The sequence below is a fragment of the Bactrocera latifrons genome, unplaced genomic scaffold (assembly GCF_001853355.1).
Source record: "Bactrocera latifrons isolate USDA-ARS-PBARC rearing strain unplaced genomic scaffold, ASM185335v1 scaffold_158, whole genome shotgun sequence".
Classification (NCBI taxonomy): domain Eukaryota; kingdom Metazoa; phylum Arthropoda; class Insecta; order Diptera; family Tephritidae; genus Bactrocera; species Bactrocera latifrons.
The window spans coordinates 312,503-325,843 of NW_017535052.1; the positions used below are offsets into that span (position 1 = coordinate 312,503).

A 13,341-nucleotide genomic window follows, 5' to 3' on the forward strand; every position below is an offset into this window, starting at 1 on the left:
AAATCACTAAAAGTGCGTTAACCGACTAACAWAAAACGTCAGAAACACTAAATTTTACGGAAGAAATGTCAGAAGGAAGCTGCATCCAGGCTTTTTTTAAAAATTGCAAATGGGCGTGGCGTCGCCCACTTATGAACCATAAACCATATCTCAGGAAGTACTCAACCGATTTCAATGAAATTCGGTGTATAATATTTTCTTAACACCCTGATGACATGTACCAAATATGAGTGAAATCGGTTCACAACCACGCCTGAAATCTCGATTATCACTTTATAATGCGAGAGTATAAAATGTTCGGTGACACCCGAACTTAGCAATTCCTTACTTGTTTTTTATTTATTTAAAAAATTATGTTTTTCGTTTTGTAATTTATTTGCTTTTGAATTTCAAAATTTTAAGGGTTAAATCAATGACAACATATGTACATATCAAATAAGCGTAATGAAAAATGAAATACCAGATACATACTTATTTCACTTGTTGAATATACTTTAGTTAATAACACAAAATCTTCAAAATGTAAACATGAAATGCACGAGAAAAACAACAAAAAACTTTGTAGGACATTGTGGGCAAACAATTGTTTCCTAAAAAGAAGTAGGCTCCGCGTAGAAATTGTTGATGTTACATTGAATAATTTTAGCAATTACCTGTGTTAATAATGTAATTTGTTTTTAAAATGTCATTATTCATTGTTCAATTTTTTTGTAAACAAAAACTAGTTCAAAAGTATATAATATAAGCATGTAGTTTATTCATCATACAATATCCATTTCTCACTCATAAAAATATTGTAATGTAACTCGTATGTGAATTAAAGAGCAAGAAAATTAAAAATATACACACATATGACAGACATGTGAATCATTGAAGAATATTTTATCACCGCATTTATAAGGCAGAGATTTTAATTCACAAAAGTATATACGAATGTACCTCAAATACTGTATCTAATAAGTAAAGATAAAGTTGTTACTTATGGAGTACTAATGACCGCCAATAAACAAACGAAAAAGTGCAATAATTACTGAAATCGCATAAATGCCAATGACGAAACATGCATTTGTGTTTATGAATTTTTCGAAATTCATTTGAAACTTACTCTGCAACTGTGGTATTACATTTTAAGGAAATAACTACCAAAATTTATTATAGATATGTATGTATATATTAAACGATTTCCAAAGCAGCAATAAATAAAATATAAAAAATAAAAAAATATACCATATTTCGAAAAAGATAATAGTTGAACAAATGTGAATAATATAAAAACAAAATATTCTGGGTTTGATTCACCTCACATAAAAAAAATAAGTTTTCAGTAAATAATTTTATGTAATTCGGATTATTGTCAGATGTATATTCATTATTTACAAATAATATTGATTAGTTTCCTGACTGGAAAAGTTCTCCGTCCAGCTCCACGGTACTTATGTGTTTTCTAATAAATTTTAAAATAATTTGAAATGCTAATATATTCCATATATAATTTGATTTGAATGTAAGCGCTTACAAAATGGACTTTCCGAATTTGCGAAATTTGTACAACATTCTCCTACATATTCCTCAAAAAAGTAGCGTTATACCTTAACGACGAAGCCTCTCAAATTCGGTGTCTAGATTGGTATCCGGAATATTAGTATTTAATATGAAAATAAACAGTTACATATTATTATATCTCTTATAAAATACATAATATATGTATATATTATGCATATGTAAATTTACCTTTAAGTATTAAAATGTTTAAAATTTTAGATTGTAAAGCATAAAATATGTTAAAATGCATATTGCATAATTTGCAGTTCTCTGTCTAAAATAGTATATGTATATTTTGTTCTGTTGCACCTTACGGCAATTTAAATACTTATGCTTTATAAAATTGTGTAAGGATTTATAAGTAACTACCGTTACGAAACAGAGAGACATGATTAATTCATTCATAAACAATGTATGCTATAATGATTTAATTCTAAATATCTTATATTGTTTGATTAAAGCAATAAAACGCTTGCGATTGTTTCTGCTATTCTATATATATATATATATATAATGCGAGTAATCCAAATCGACTGCGTTGACGAAAATTTGCTAGCCTTTGCTCAGCAGTAATTATTAACTATTGTTCATAGCTATTCAAATTATACAAATGCTAGTATGTATTGTCATAGAAATCGCAATGAATTGGTTCATTGAATAATAAATAGTTCCAATTATGTATGATATAATGATGTACGTAAATTGTTGCAGGCAAACGGTTAGAGTTTTGAATGTCCATTCGGTCTGTTTCAGCGTTGTTAGACTATGGAAAGGTATGAATTAATTTAATAATTAATTAAATAGCTGTTCGAGTTCCAACATTATATCTGTGGTGTGGTTTGTATAGCTCAGCTCTATATTGCAACATCAAATATTTTGCTTAAATTTAAATCCTATAAGACAGATATACATACATATGTATGTATAAAGGTAAAATAATTTACTTTCTTTAACCTGTGGTCGGGAAAAGAAAGGAGAGGGGCGTAGTTGAATCTGCTAGGATTAACAACAATTTATCCTGTAGGTAATTAAAATATCTATAAGTTTGCTATAGAGACCACAAAATTTATGTGAAAAAATTCAAATAGCTAATTTCTTTTATTTTTATCTTGTTAAAAAAATGATTCAAGGAAATTTGGTGTAAATTTACCTTGTTATGTCCCAAATACACTGTATTTTCTTTTATTTAAAATATTTAGGAAGAAACCATATTTTGACTTATGTGTGCCCCAACTAGTTTGACAACGAAAATTTTGGTGAATTAAAAAAACGACTATATTGATTATTTTGAAAATTTCAGAGTATATTTATACATTTTTCAAGAATACACAGTGAAAAACAATATTTTATATATATTAATTATATAAAATAAAGTCCTCCACTGTTGCAGTGATTTCGGCCTTCCTCGTGGATGACACTTGGAAATAAAAATAAATTGATATGCAATATGTTGTAGGAAATCTAAGCAAAATTGGATATACTTTGCCGATATTGAAATTATACATATTACACATAATAATTTCTGTTATACTAATAAATCTTATTATATTAATGGTATAGCGCTGAACATGAATCTAGTTGGTCTAGAGTCTAGACCAAAAATTAAGGGTAAACACTTTAATTCGTGAAATCAGTTTAATTTATTAGTTTTTGTTGATAACATTTTAAAATAAATAGAATAATCTTGCGTGAAAATATTTGGGTGGTTTTTCAAATAAATGCATTCATCTATTGATAATATGATAAATTAAGGGTATGGTTAAAAAATTGTGATTGCGAAAGTTGTATTTATTTAAATATACAAGTATAAAAATATACTGATTTTCAAAAATTAAATGTGGAGTGAGTTGCAATAACTTTTGTACAAATAAACAATTAAAAAAAAGTTGTTTCACTTTGAAAATGTGATACATATGAAAAAAATATGTAGGCGAAATAAATTTAGTAATCATTTTTTATTTATTATATTTTTTTACTTGATACTTCATCCAGACAACGTAAAGTATAGAGAAGTTCCGAGCTGTGCCGAAAGAAACTAACAAACGATCGCCGACTGTTATCGCTTCCCTTGCCGCAGTAACAGCTTCGCCCACAAACTAGCGTAACTATGTATACATATGTATTAGCTTGCATACATATCCACTCAGATTTTTGCGAGCCACGTAAAAATATTTTAGAATTGACAAATATTGTAAATCGACAACAACTATGTTGCCACTTTTCTCACTTAGAACAAACACCAGAAAGATGTTCAATTTATGATTTTTAGCTTTTGCCATCGTCGCGAAAAGACGCTTGTTGGCAAAGGGGGAGATGTTACGGCGTCTGTTTTTATGAATGAAGCGAGGTCGCTTGTGGAATATGCGCCCGCGTTTATGAATGAAATCGTTTTTGTTGTTTTTTGTAGAACAACGCTTAAATTTTTTGTTGGTGACATATTCACATGTGTACGCATATGTATGTTTGTATGCTTGTGCATTATTTGTTCGGCAATATATACAAATATATGTACATATAAGTATAAATGAATGTATGTATATGAACATGTAGATCAATACGCGCACATGTAATACATTGATAAGTGATAAAAATCATTATTACAATTTCTGAATGCGCACATGCGTATACATAGTAGTATAGTATATTATGTAAAAATCAAATAAAATTATTAAATATGCAAGTCCAAATTGACTATAAATATTACTACGCTATCACAATTGTTGGGAGTATCATAAGGAGCATGCATACATATATTTATGTCTCTTCATATTCTTGCGTATGTGAGACAAAGAACATAATGTGTTTTGTACACATTTTTCGCTGTCAAAAATGAAACAAAATATAAACAAGCAAAACGAAATTCTTCATTGGGAGTTTCTTCATATTCTCTGCTTGGGCATATGTGCCATGCCGTAAATACATATATTTATTTCTCTTCATATTCTCTGTTATAATATGTGAGAGAATTGTAAAAAATGTTAAAGTTGTGAGGCGAATTTCGACATACAATGTTAACAAATGCGGCGAATTCCTTACCCAAAATCTAACAAATGTTCGCAGTCGAACCTGCACCTTCTCTATACTTCATGTGTTGAATACAATGCTCGCGACAGACTGCAAACGACATCTGTCAAATATTAAAATACACACGTTCTTATGGACAGACCTATTTTGACGACTACACGACGACAGGCCAACAGTTGTCGCTCTCGCTAACTTCAATTTTATCCAATACTTGCCAACCACAGTAGCACGACAGTAGAGTTGACAGTAGAATGGAAGACAGAGAGATGAGGTAGAGTGGTGATGCCACTAATATGTAAAATGTAAAATTACTCAAAGCTCTAACAACAATTTACAAATAAAAGCATAAAATAGCTCTGTTACATCATTTATAATAACAATTGATAATTTAAAACAAACAAATTTACCTATCTACTTAGTTTTTGCTTAAAAATTTCACTTTGAACAAAATATTAAAATTTCATTGAAGTGCAAGGTATTAGTATGGCCACAACGGAATTTTGTACATGCAAAATGAACAACTGAGTTGTTTTGTGTACATGCCGGCCATTCTTATGTTGCTGCCCTCTCACAAACGTTCTTGTAGTAGGATTCACAACGCCATTTTCAGTTCACTGTCGTGCTGCTGCAGTCTGTCGCTAGCATTGTGTTCCACACATTACGTTCTCTGGTTCAATATATGCTTTTATGTGAGTTTGTTCACATAAAAAGTCTTCGAAGCAAAGCCTAGTATGACGCGTAGTATGTTTACTTCGCTTCAACGTTAAAGTATGAACTGTCAAATAAAGCAGGGAAAGTTGTTTATAAATCAGCCATTAAAATATTTCTAAAGGATTAAATACTCAAAGATCCGTTGCTTAAAATTTTACTTTATTCTTGCTGGAAAAGATTTCTTTAATACATAATAATATGTCCCATGCAACCCTGTGTTATTTTCAAAAGAAAATGTCCAATTACGCAAAGATCGCGAAAATTTGGAGTAGGAAAAATAAAATTATCCAAATCACATTGGCAGATTTTTGTGTTGTCTAATTTTATCAATTTTGATTATTTTTGTTTTTTTACCAGCAACTAAATTTTGTATTTCAAACAAATTATGGAATTTTGTAAAAAAAAACATGAAGTAGAATGGAGTACTATTCAATAATGGTGAGCGTACAAAGGGGAAGCATGGTATTTTAGGTCAGGGCGTATGCCGGGCGTAACATAACATTTTATCGAATTTTATCTACATTTATCATTTTCTAGGTCTATGTATAATTAGGATATATGTACATATTTTTCACACCTTTGTCAATTTAACGTACGGATAATCCATTGATTTGCAAAATGCTACCAGCAACAATATTCCGACAGGTGCAATGCACCCGCAATGGCCTAAGTAAAAACCTTACGGATTTAGTAATAGGTTTAAGTACAGCTGGGCCGCCCGCAAATGGTGTTAACTGTTTAAATCGATACGCCGCAGCGACAGGATTCATACGCATCTCCTTTCTTGACTTCAACCAACATCGGAACTGGGATATAGCGAGACTTCGTCAGTATGCCGATTCAAAAAAAAAGTCTTTGCATTTGCGAACGTTACAAGGCCGTCATCTGCTTCAAGATGTAATAGAAAAAAAACGAGAAATTTTTATAGAACGTAAAAATGTGTTCGTGGAAGATATTCACAAAGTACAGGAGCGAGTACGGGAAAGAATGGAGGAGGCTATTGAACGTGAAAATGTGCTAACCATACCAAATATGTTAACAGTGGGGAGAGCGTTTTTGTCACCTTACATTGGATACGTTATAGTGCAACAGGATTATAGACTAGCAATGGGCTTACTTTTAGTAGCGGGGATAACAGATTTAGTAAGTGTGTATAATGAAATTTAAAAGAAATTAGTAATATATTAAATTTGTAATGAATTTCAATTTTGAAGTTAGATGGTCAAATAGCGAGAAGGTGGCCCAATCAAGCAAGTAAAGCAGGTTCGTTCCTAGATCCAATGGCAGATAAACTACTTATTGGATCGTTAGTTATTTCAATGGGACTTGGAAAGTTATTACCTTGGTGGTTAGCAGGCACTGTTCTATTTCGAGATGTCTTCTTACTTGCAGCTGGTTTTGTCATACGCTACATTAGCTTACCACCACCGGTTAGTTTAGTACATTGAATAAAAATATGTACGCACATGTATCCATAGTATTTACTTAAAAGCTATTTTATCATATAGAAAACATTTACTCGTTATTTCGATGCGACATATGTGACAGCGCAATTAGAGCCTACACTTATTAGCAAAATCAATACTGGTGTACAATTAGCGACAATTGGTATAAGTTTGGGAGCTCCTATATGGAACTACATCGGTAAGATTTGTATGCTCATACATGTTTTAATTTAAATTTAATAAAATTAAACTTTATTACAGACCACCCCGCGTTGCTTGGACTATGGTATTTAACAGGAGCTACTACTGTAGCAGCAGCTTTGAGTTACATTTTAAACAAAAATACGTTTAAAATACTTAGAAAAGAAACAAAGAACACATAGTACGTCATAAGCCATAAGTGGAAATTATTATGGTCAACTCAAAACTTTAATATAAACCTTTGTTAGGTGCCTAGGCCACAAGGCCTTATAAATTGAAAATAATAAGGGTTTGAAATTTACTACAAGCGATTCGAGCTAGAGTACGGTAAATTGGTAAGCTTTCACTTCCATAAGAAAAATATTTTATATTGTTTAAATTCTATATTATTCAATTCAAGGACTTGAATATCAATTTTATGTGGTAATTATTTTATAGTTATTTAAGAAAAATTGAGCTTTTCAAATTGTAAACTGATTCATGTATATATGTATATATGTACATATAAACCTATAATTAAAATGTTTAATTTAAAAACTGTTGAATTGTGTTTAGTAAAGATGTTGTATTTTATATTGTAAAATGTATTTTACACATAAACATAAATTACTCTTATTTATACTTTTGTCATATATGTATGTAGTTTGCCCCTCTTTTGCGTAGTGTAATTTTACCTGACAAATAGTTTTAGAATATGCTGCTCATTTTATTTTCTTTTGCTCAGCAGCTTCCTCCTTTTCCAGTCTCCTTGCCCGTTTTTCAATTATCCAGAAGTAAAACGATGGCCATATGTATCGAACGTAATATGCGAATTTCGCTTGTAAAGCGGAGATCATTACATCTTTTTCTTTGCATACAATTGCATTTAAAATACGATTAGCTACTTTTTCTGGTCGCATTCCTAAATTCGTTGTTTTATCCATTTCTACCAAAAAATTTAATTAACACTTTATATTAATAATAATTTATTTGGTTTACTCACTTCCATAAGTTTCTCCACTACTTGTAAGTGCATTCATTGACAGCTGTGTGCGTATATACCCTGGGCTTATACATGCCACATGTACTCCCTTGTTAGCTATTTCTGAACGTAACGAGTCCGAAAAAGCTTGCAAGGCATGTTTGGAAGCAGAGTACGCCGAGCGATAAGGTAGGGCAAATTTACCTTGTACTGAACTTATGAAACAAATATGCCCACTTTTCCGCTTTAACATCGATGGTAATAAAGCTGTTTTTTAATTAAAAATATCCTACAAATCAAAATATTTAACTGATGATTGAGTTACCTTTAGTCAAAGCCACTGAGCCGAAATAATTGACGACCATCAATTTCAAATCAATATCCACAGCAGAAGAAATAGCTGTTGCTCGAACGCTTATACCACCATTATTAACTAGTATATCAATTTGGTTATGAATTTCTAGTGCTTTTAGTGCAAATGTGGGAATATCATTTAATTCTGCCAAATCTAAAGGCAGGATAACCGGTGGAAATGTAACGGTGCCCTGTTATTATAGATTACAGTAAATTAAAAGTTTACACTTAAATCCTATAATAAAGGAAATCATTTACCACATCTAAGCCCAATAAGTCCTTTTTAACCCGTTCTAGTTCTTCAATTCGCCTAGCTGCCAAAATTAATTTACAGCCGGATTTGTAAAATGCATGTGCCAAAGATTCTCCCAAACCAGAGCTGGCACCAGTTATCAACACAACCTACAAGGATTATATATATGTATAAGATTTTATTTATTTATATATATATAAGATTATATATATTTATAAGTATACATACTTGCAATAATACGTAACTGGTTTTAAAAACATACATACCTTTTCAGCTAATTCATTGCGATACCTTTTAACTCGGAGTCGATAAAAACATTCCATAAGTACAAAGGGCAAAGCAACTGGTATTAAAATTACGCCTAAAAGTACATACAGTGAGTTCCATTGACCACTTTGTCCTGGTGCAACACACTTTTCTACATCGTCTAAAGACATTTTTTTATATTTTTCGGCTACTTAGGTTTATATTTTCTCTAATGCACTTTGATAATCCGATACCAAATCTTTTCCTTGCTTTGTTTTGATTTTATTTCGAATACAATGAAATGTCAATGCTTATTACTAGGTAACAGCTGATTTTGACGTGAAAAAATTGATCATAATCTGATTTGAGAAGTTAAGTTTTATTAGAAATTGCCAAACTAGGGGTAAAAATGAATGTCCTTAGATCGTATATAATTCGAGGTACCAGTGGTGTACTTCAAATTCCCGAAATTATTGTTCCAAGTTTCATACACACTAGCGCTATCCGTAAAACGTTTTGGGAAAAAGAGAAGAAATCGGGTTATACAAGTAATGTAACACTGCCTTCCAGAAAGGATCTAATTGTGGAAGGTTTTCGCGAACTAAAAAAAGAGATACAACTATGGAAAGATGAAATGAAAGAAAAAATAGATTCCGACCCAATACTTGTTTACCGTCCTGGTGAAACGGATGTGGTTTTCAATTTTAAGAATGAAAGTGCTTTCGATACTTGGATCGTGACAACGGATGCTGACCACCGGGAAGGCAAAAGTACAGCAAAGCTGGAAATGAGCTCGGGAGGAGCTGGGTTGTTTCATGGTAATGTAAATTCTGAACATGTAAAAGATGGTATTGTAAAGCGAACCGGCTATGCTAATATCCGAACAAAACGAGTGCGGGTAAGAAAAAATAAACAAATACATACCAATTATATTATTTATATTAAATATATACTTTGTATGTTTTAAAAAATGTATATAATTCTAGGATTTTAACTTAATATACAAATTTGTTATACTAATTGTTTGATATTTCAGTAACAGTTGTCATATAATCAACTTATATTATTAATCCATATACATATATAATTTCCTGCAGCGGTCTTTCAAACGTGAGTCAACATATGACTGGACTCAATATAATACTCTCGTAATGAAAATACGTGGAGATGGACGTAGCTATCTTATTAATCTTCACACGGAAGGCTATTTTGATATACAATGGAACGACGTATATCATTATGTGCTTTTTACTCGAGGTGGTCCTCATTGGCAATTAGTTAAGGTAATATGATAATATGTATAAGAAGTATGTTCGCAGATAAATTAAATTCTATGCAGATCCCATTTTCAAAATTCTTCCTCTCATCGAAAGGCCGCATACAAGACAGGCAAGGACCAATTCGTTTAGATCGTGTAACTCATTTTGGATTCTCAGTAGGGGCAAAAAATAATATGGATGGTCCCTTTCAATTGGAAATTGAGTATGTAGGTTTGGAATTCGATCCTAATCACCGCGAGGAATTTGCTTATGAAATGTACAAAACTGATAAGTATATAGTTGCGACTTAAACACATTTGGAATCTATAACAAATTGTGTTTAAGGCACAACAAATATTGGTTGTTATGTAATTTGCTAAGAAAATAATTAATATTAAATTTGTTGTCCAAATAAATAAGTTATAAAAATGATTTATTTTATTTTAGAAATTGTTAGTATAAAATTGGAGTAAAATTTACTCACGCTAAAATCAACCCTGAGTGATTGTTTATATTTTCAGTTTTGCATTACATAAAAATTCTTATTGGTCACAATTTTTTCCAATAACTGCTTTACTGCGATAAACATTTGCGAAACAGAACAAACATAAACCTTTTAGTTGCTTTGCGACAAGTGGATGTTTAAGTAGATGTTTTTATCTTGTTAAGCTGAAGGCTACGTGGAAATATAGGCGTGCTGTGCTCTACATTCGGATAAAAGCAGCAACATGGTAACTATTTCATATATGAATTTATAATACGCACATATGTACATTTCAAGTTGACAACCGCTCGGATGCCTCTTTTAACAAAAGTTTTAATTCAACACTATGACCAATATAAACCGAACAACTGACATGGTATTTTGAAAAAATTTCGTTCCTAGGAAAACAACCAACCAACGTTGTTAAGTTAGTTAGCCAACAGGTTCCATAACGTACAATATGAAAAAATATTACAGAGGGTGGGAAACATTAAGCGCAGACTTGAAAATTGTTTTGAATATTCCGCTGTTTGAAGTAGAGGTATTTTTAAAACCTATGATAACTATATTTCTACTAATTTGCACAATAACTTAGAAAATATGAGATTAAAAATCTCCTAAATTGCGCTTACACATATACTTAAATTATTAACAGTTCGGTGTTTCTTATTATATTAGTTTTCCGTCTATAACGAGTATGTACGTTCGTTCATATTTATTTCATCATAAAAATCGACTGCCTATCTACATATTAAAAATTAGCTTTTTGGTGAGAAAACCGGTTGAATTACTATAATCAATTTATACTTGCACAGCATATTGGAATACTTGCATTCAACTAGTGATACTAAAGCAATTTGTTTTTGCCGCAATACTGGGAAGAAATAATGTTGACGTAGTTTGCTTAATCTAAAAAAGAAACAAAACCTGATTTGAGTGTACCAAACTCCACGCAGATTAATTTTAAAAGCTTGTGACACCTTCAGATTCTTTACAAACTTCACTTACCTTACACCTTTCTGCTGTGTTGGCAGCTTGGAAAACTAACAAGAGAAGACATCAAATTTGTGTTGTTTACGAAGCTGTCTCAATTGGGTACGAGATAAGATGGTTCGCTGCAGTGAGGTACGAGTAAATATCAAGGGAATGCTTAAAGTAAAAGTAAATTTAAAGCATAATAAAAAGTATAAAAAACAGGTACTCTTGCCAAAGTTTATAATTTCAGAAAGATGATAGGAAAACAGTACATATACATACTTATAATACCTTATATATATATATAATATTATTGCGTGGCATTTCATAGGGATTTGTAAGATTAGACATTTAAAGAGATTAATAATTTAAATATAAAATAAGCAAGAATTGTTAGTCGTTATAATAATTTAAACACAAGCATCAATATCGCAACGTATTCATTATAGCAAGAAACTTACCTTTATGATCCAAACATTTTGCTGAAACTAAACTTCCATCAAAGTCCGGCCAAATTCGAACCATTCATATCAGCAGCATATCCAGGTGAAAATTGGCTTAAGGTACGACCACTTAAAGATGGTGACTACGACCGGGGATTTCTGCAACTGCTTTCACAACTGACCGAAGTGGGTCATGTTACGCGGACACAATTTTTAAGTATGCATTATTAAAGAAACTGTGTAATTAAGATGTTAATAAGTTGAATCTTAACTGATGAAATTGATTAAATGTGTCTATTCAATAGCAAGATTCTCTCAGATGAAAGCCAGTGGCGATTACTATGTCACAGTAATCGAGGATACTAGAAAAAATGAAATAATCGGGGCTGCTTCCTTAATTGTCGAACGAAAATTCATACACAATTGCGCAATTGTAAGATGAAATCTGAAATTTTATATATGCATTTGTGATGTGACCATGTTATTTTATTGTTATTTACAGCGTGGACGTTTGGAGGACGTTGTTGTAAATGACAATTACCGCGGCAAGCAATTGGGTAAACTGTGAGCATCTTTGTAGCATAAATATTTTAAGTGAACATAATACTATTCAAAAATTTCTTTTTAACAATTCGCTGGATAGTATTGTGGTAACTGTCAGTCTATTGGCTCAACACATCGGCTGTTATAAAATGTCGCTAGATTGCAAGGATAAGCTAATTAAATTCTACGAGTCTCTTGGCTATGCTCTTATTCCCGGCAATGCTAATTCCATGACAATACGATACGATGAGGAACCGTTTACAGTGCGATATAACAACACTATGCTAGATGTTAGCGATGCTAACACCGTCAGCCAAACTGTGAGCCTCGATTTTTCTTCTTGACAATTAGCCGCCAGTACCGCTCTTAAATCGAAATTGTAATTTCTTACAACATTTAGCATAAAAGAAAAATAATAAACTGTTGTAACATCATTAGACGTAGTGATTCCTAATAATAGCCGAAAACAATAATTTGAAGATAGAAAACAGCTATAGCAAATTGATAGGCATCAAATTGTAAGGATTTCAAATACTGATTGTTTTCGGCTAACCATTAATATGGATATATATGTTTCACAGTTTTTATTTTCTTTTTTGTTGTGAGCATTAAAAATTTCTGATTTATTGCAAAGCGCTCCGCAAATGAAGGAAATATTGTAAGCATTTTTGAAGCGCTTTGACAGCGGTGCTGGTAGACGGTGGTGCCTTGCAACTGATGTTTTATACATACTTATATAAATAAAAGCATCAGAAAAGGCATACATTAGAAAAGTAAACTTTTTATTATTTTTTTTAATTTACGTTATTGTGTACATTGTTGTATATTTAGTTTAACCATATGATTTGATTTTGATTTTTTACTTGCAAACATGGCTCAAATTGAAAGGTAGTGGTTATA

General features: G+C 31.4%; 4 protein-coding genes and 1 long non-coding RNA gene across 6 annotated transcripts; 3 read left to right on the forward strand and 2 right to left on the reverse strand.

The window, feature by feature from the left end:
• Positions 1 to 5,472: 5,472 nt before the first annotated feature.
• LOC108966274 (probable cardiolipin synthase (CMP-forming)) lies at positions 5,473 to 7,465 on the forward strand. Of its 2 annotated transcripts, none has more exons than XM_018929069.1 (5): positions 5,473 to 5,748; positions 5,815 to 6,420; positions 6,492 to 6,707; positions 6,786 to 6,921; positions 6,984 to 7,465. In XM_018929069.1, exons 2-5 carry the CDS (start codon positions 5,896 to 5,898, stop codon positions 7,103 to 7,105), a joined length of 999 nt encoding a protein of 332 aa, XP_018784614.1. In that variant the 5' UTR covers positions 5,473 to 5,748; positions 5,815 to 5,895; the 3' UTR covers positions 7,106 to 7,465. The 2 variants fall into 2 exon arrangements, with proteins under 2 accessions (XP_018784614.1, XP_018784613.1); XM_018929068.1 differs by having other exon boundaries at positions 5,474 to 5,715.
• A 69-nt stretch (positions 7,466 to 7,534) lies between these two features.
• LOC108966273 (dehydrogenase/reductase SDR family protein 7-like) lies at positions 7,535 to 9,023 on the reverse strand. The gene is made up of 5 exons (XM_018929067.1): positions 8,758 to 9,023; positions 8,497 to 8,640; positions 8,210 to 8,429; positions 7,906 to 8,151; positions 7,535 to 7,848 (listed from the first exon to the last, which is right to left on the reverse strand). The coding sequence occupies exons 1-5, from the start codon at positions 8,926 to 8,928 to the stop codon at positions 7,625 to 7,627; spliced, it is 1,005 nt and encodes a 334-aa protein (XP_018784612.1). The 5' UTR covers positions 8,929 to 9,023; the 3' UTR covers positions 7,535 to 7,624.
• Positions 9,024 to 9,060: 37 nt separating this feature from the next.
• On the forward strand, positions 9,061 to 10,727 carry LOC108966276 (complex I intermediate-associated protein 30, mitochondrial). The gene is made up of 3 exons (XM_018929070.1): positions 9,061 to 9,635; positions 9,835 to 10,020; positions 10,077 to 10,727. The coding sequence occupies exons 1-3, from the start codon at positions 9,147 to 9,149 to the stop codon at positions 10,305 to 10,307; spliced, it is 906 nt and encodes a 301-aa protein (XP_018784615.1). The 5' UTR covers positions 9,061 to 9,146; the 3' UTR covers positions 10,308 to 10,727.
• Positions 10,728 to 10,748: 21 nt separating this feature from the next.
• LOC108966278 (probable glucosamine 6-phosphate N-acetyltransferase) lies at positions 10,749 to 13,219 on the forward strand. Its single transcript, XM_018929077.1, has 5 exons — positions 10,749 to 11,021; positions 11,905 to 12,115; positions 12,204 to 12,331; positions 12,401 to 12,462; positions 12,542 to 13,219. Exons 1-5 carry the CDS (start codon positions 10,941 to 10,943, stop codon positions 12,783 to 12,785), a joined length of 726 nt encoding a protein of 241 aa, XP_018784622.1. The 5' UTR covers positions 10,749 to 10,940; the 3' UTR covers positions 12,786 to 13,219.
• On the reverse strand, positions 11,328 to 11,604 carry LOC108966280. The gene is made up of 2 exons (XR_001993176.1): positions 11,489 to 11,604; positions 11,328 to 11,389 (listed from the first exon to the last, which is right to left on the reverse strand). It is a non-coding gene; the product is annotated as an uncharacterized LOC108966280 (long non-coding RNA).
• Positions 13,220 to 13,341: the final 122 nt, after the last annotated feature.

Coding starts and splice junctions, on each gene's coding strand:
- LOC108966274 (XM_018929069.1), top strand. CDS start 5,896: ATGCTACCAGCAACAATATTCCGACAGGTGCAATGCACCCGCAATGGC. Junction 6,421..6,491: donor TAGCGGGGATAACAGATTTA/GTAAGTGTGTAT, acceptor TCAATTTTGAAG/TTAGATGGTCAAATAGCGAG. Junction 6,922..6,983: donor TCCTATATGGAACTACATCG/GTAAGATTTGTA, acceptor ACTTTATTACAG/ACCACCCCGCGTTGCTTGGA.
- LOC108966273 (XM_018929067.1), bottom strand. CDS start 8,928: ATGTCTTTAGACGATGTAGAAAAGTGTGTTGCACCAGGACAAAGTGGT. Junction 8,641..8,757: donor GCAATGAATTAGCTGAAAAG/GTATGTATGTTT, acceptor TAATCCTTGTAG/GTTGTGTTGATAACTGGTGC. Junction 8,152..8,209: donor CTCAGTGGCTTTGACTAAAG/GTAACTCAATCA, acceptor ATTAAAAAACAG/CTTTATTACCATCGATGTTA.
- LOC108966276 (XM_018929070.1), top strand. CDS start 9,147: ATGAATGTCCTTAGATCGTATATAATTCGAGGTACCAGTGGTGTACTT. Junction 9,636..9,834: donor TCCGAACAAAACGAGTGCGG/GTAAGAAAAAAT, acceptor AATTTCCTGCAG/CGGTCTTTCAAACGTGAGTC. Junction 10,021..10,076: donor CTCATTGGCAATTAGTTAAG/GTAATATGATAA, acceptor AATTCTATGCAG/ATCCCATTTTCAAAATTCTT.
- LOC108966278 (XM_018929077.1), top strand. CDS start 10,941: ATGAAAAAATATTACAGAGGGTGGGAAACATTAAGCGCAGACTTGAAA. Junction 11,022..11,904: donor TTCCGCTGTTTGAAGTAGAG/GTATTTTTAAAA, acceptor TATTCATTATAG/CAAGAAACTTACCTTTATGA. Junction 12,463..12,541: donor GGCAAGCAATTGGGTAAACT/GTGAGCATCTTT, acceptor TTCGCTGGATAG/TATTGTGGTAACTGTCAGTC.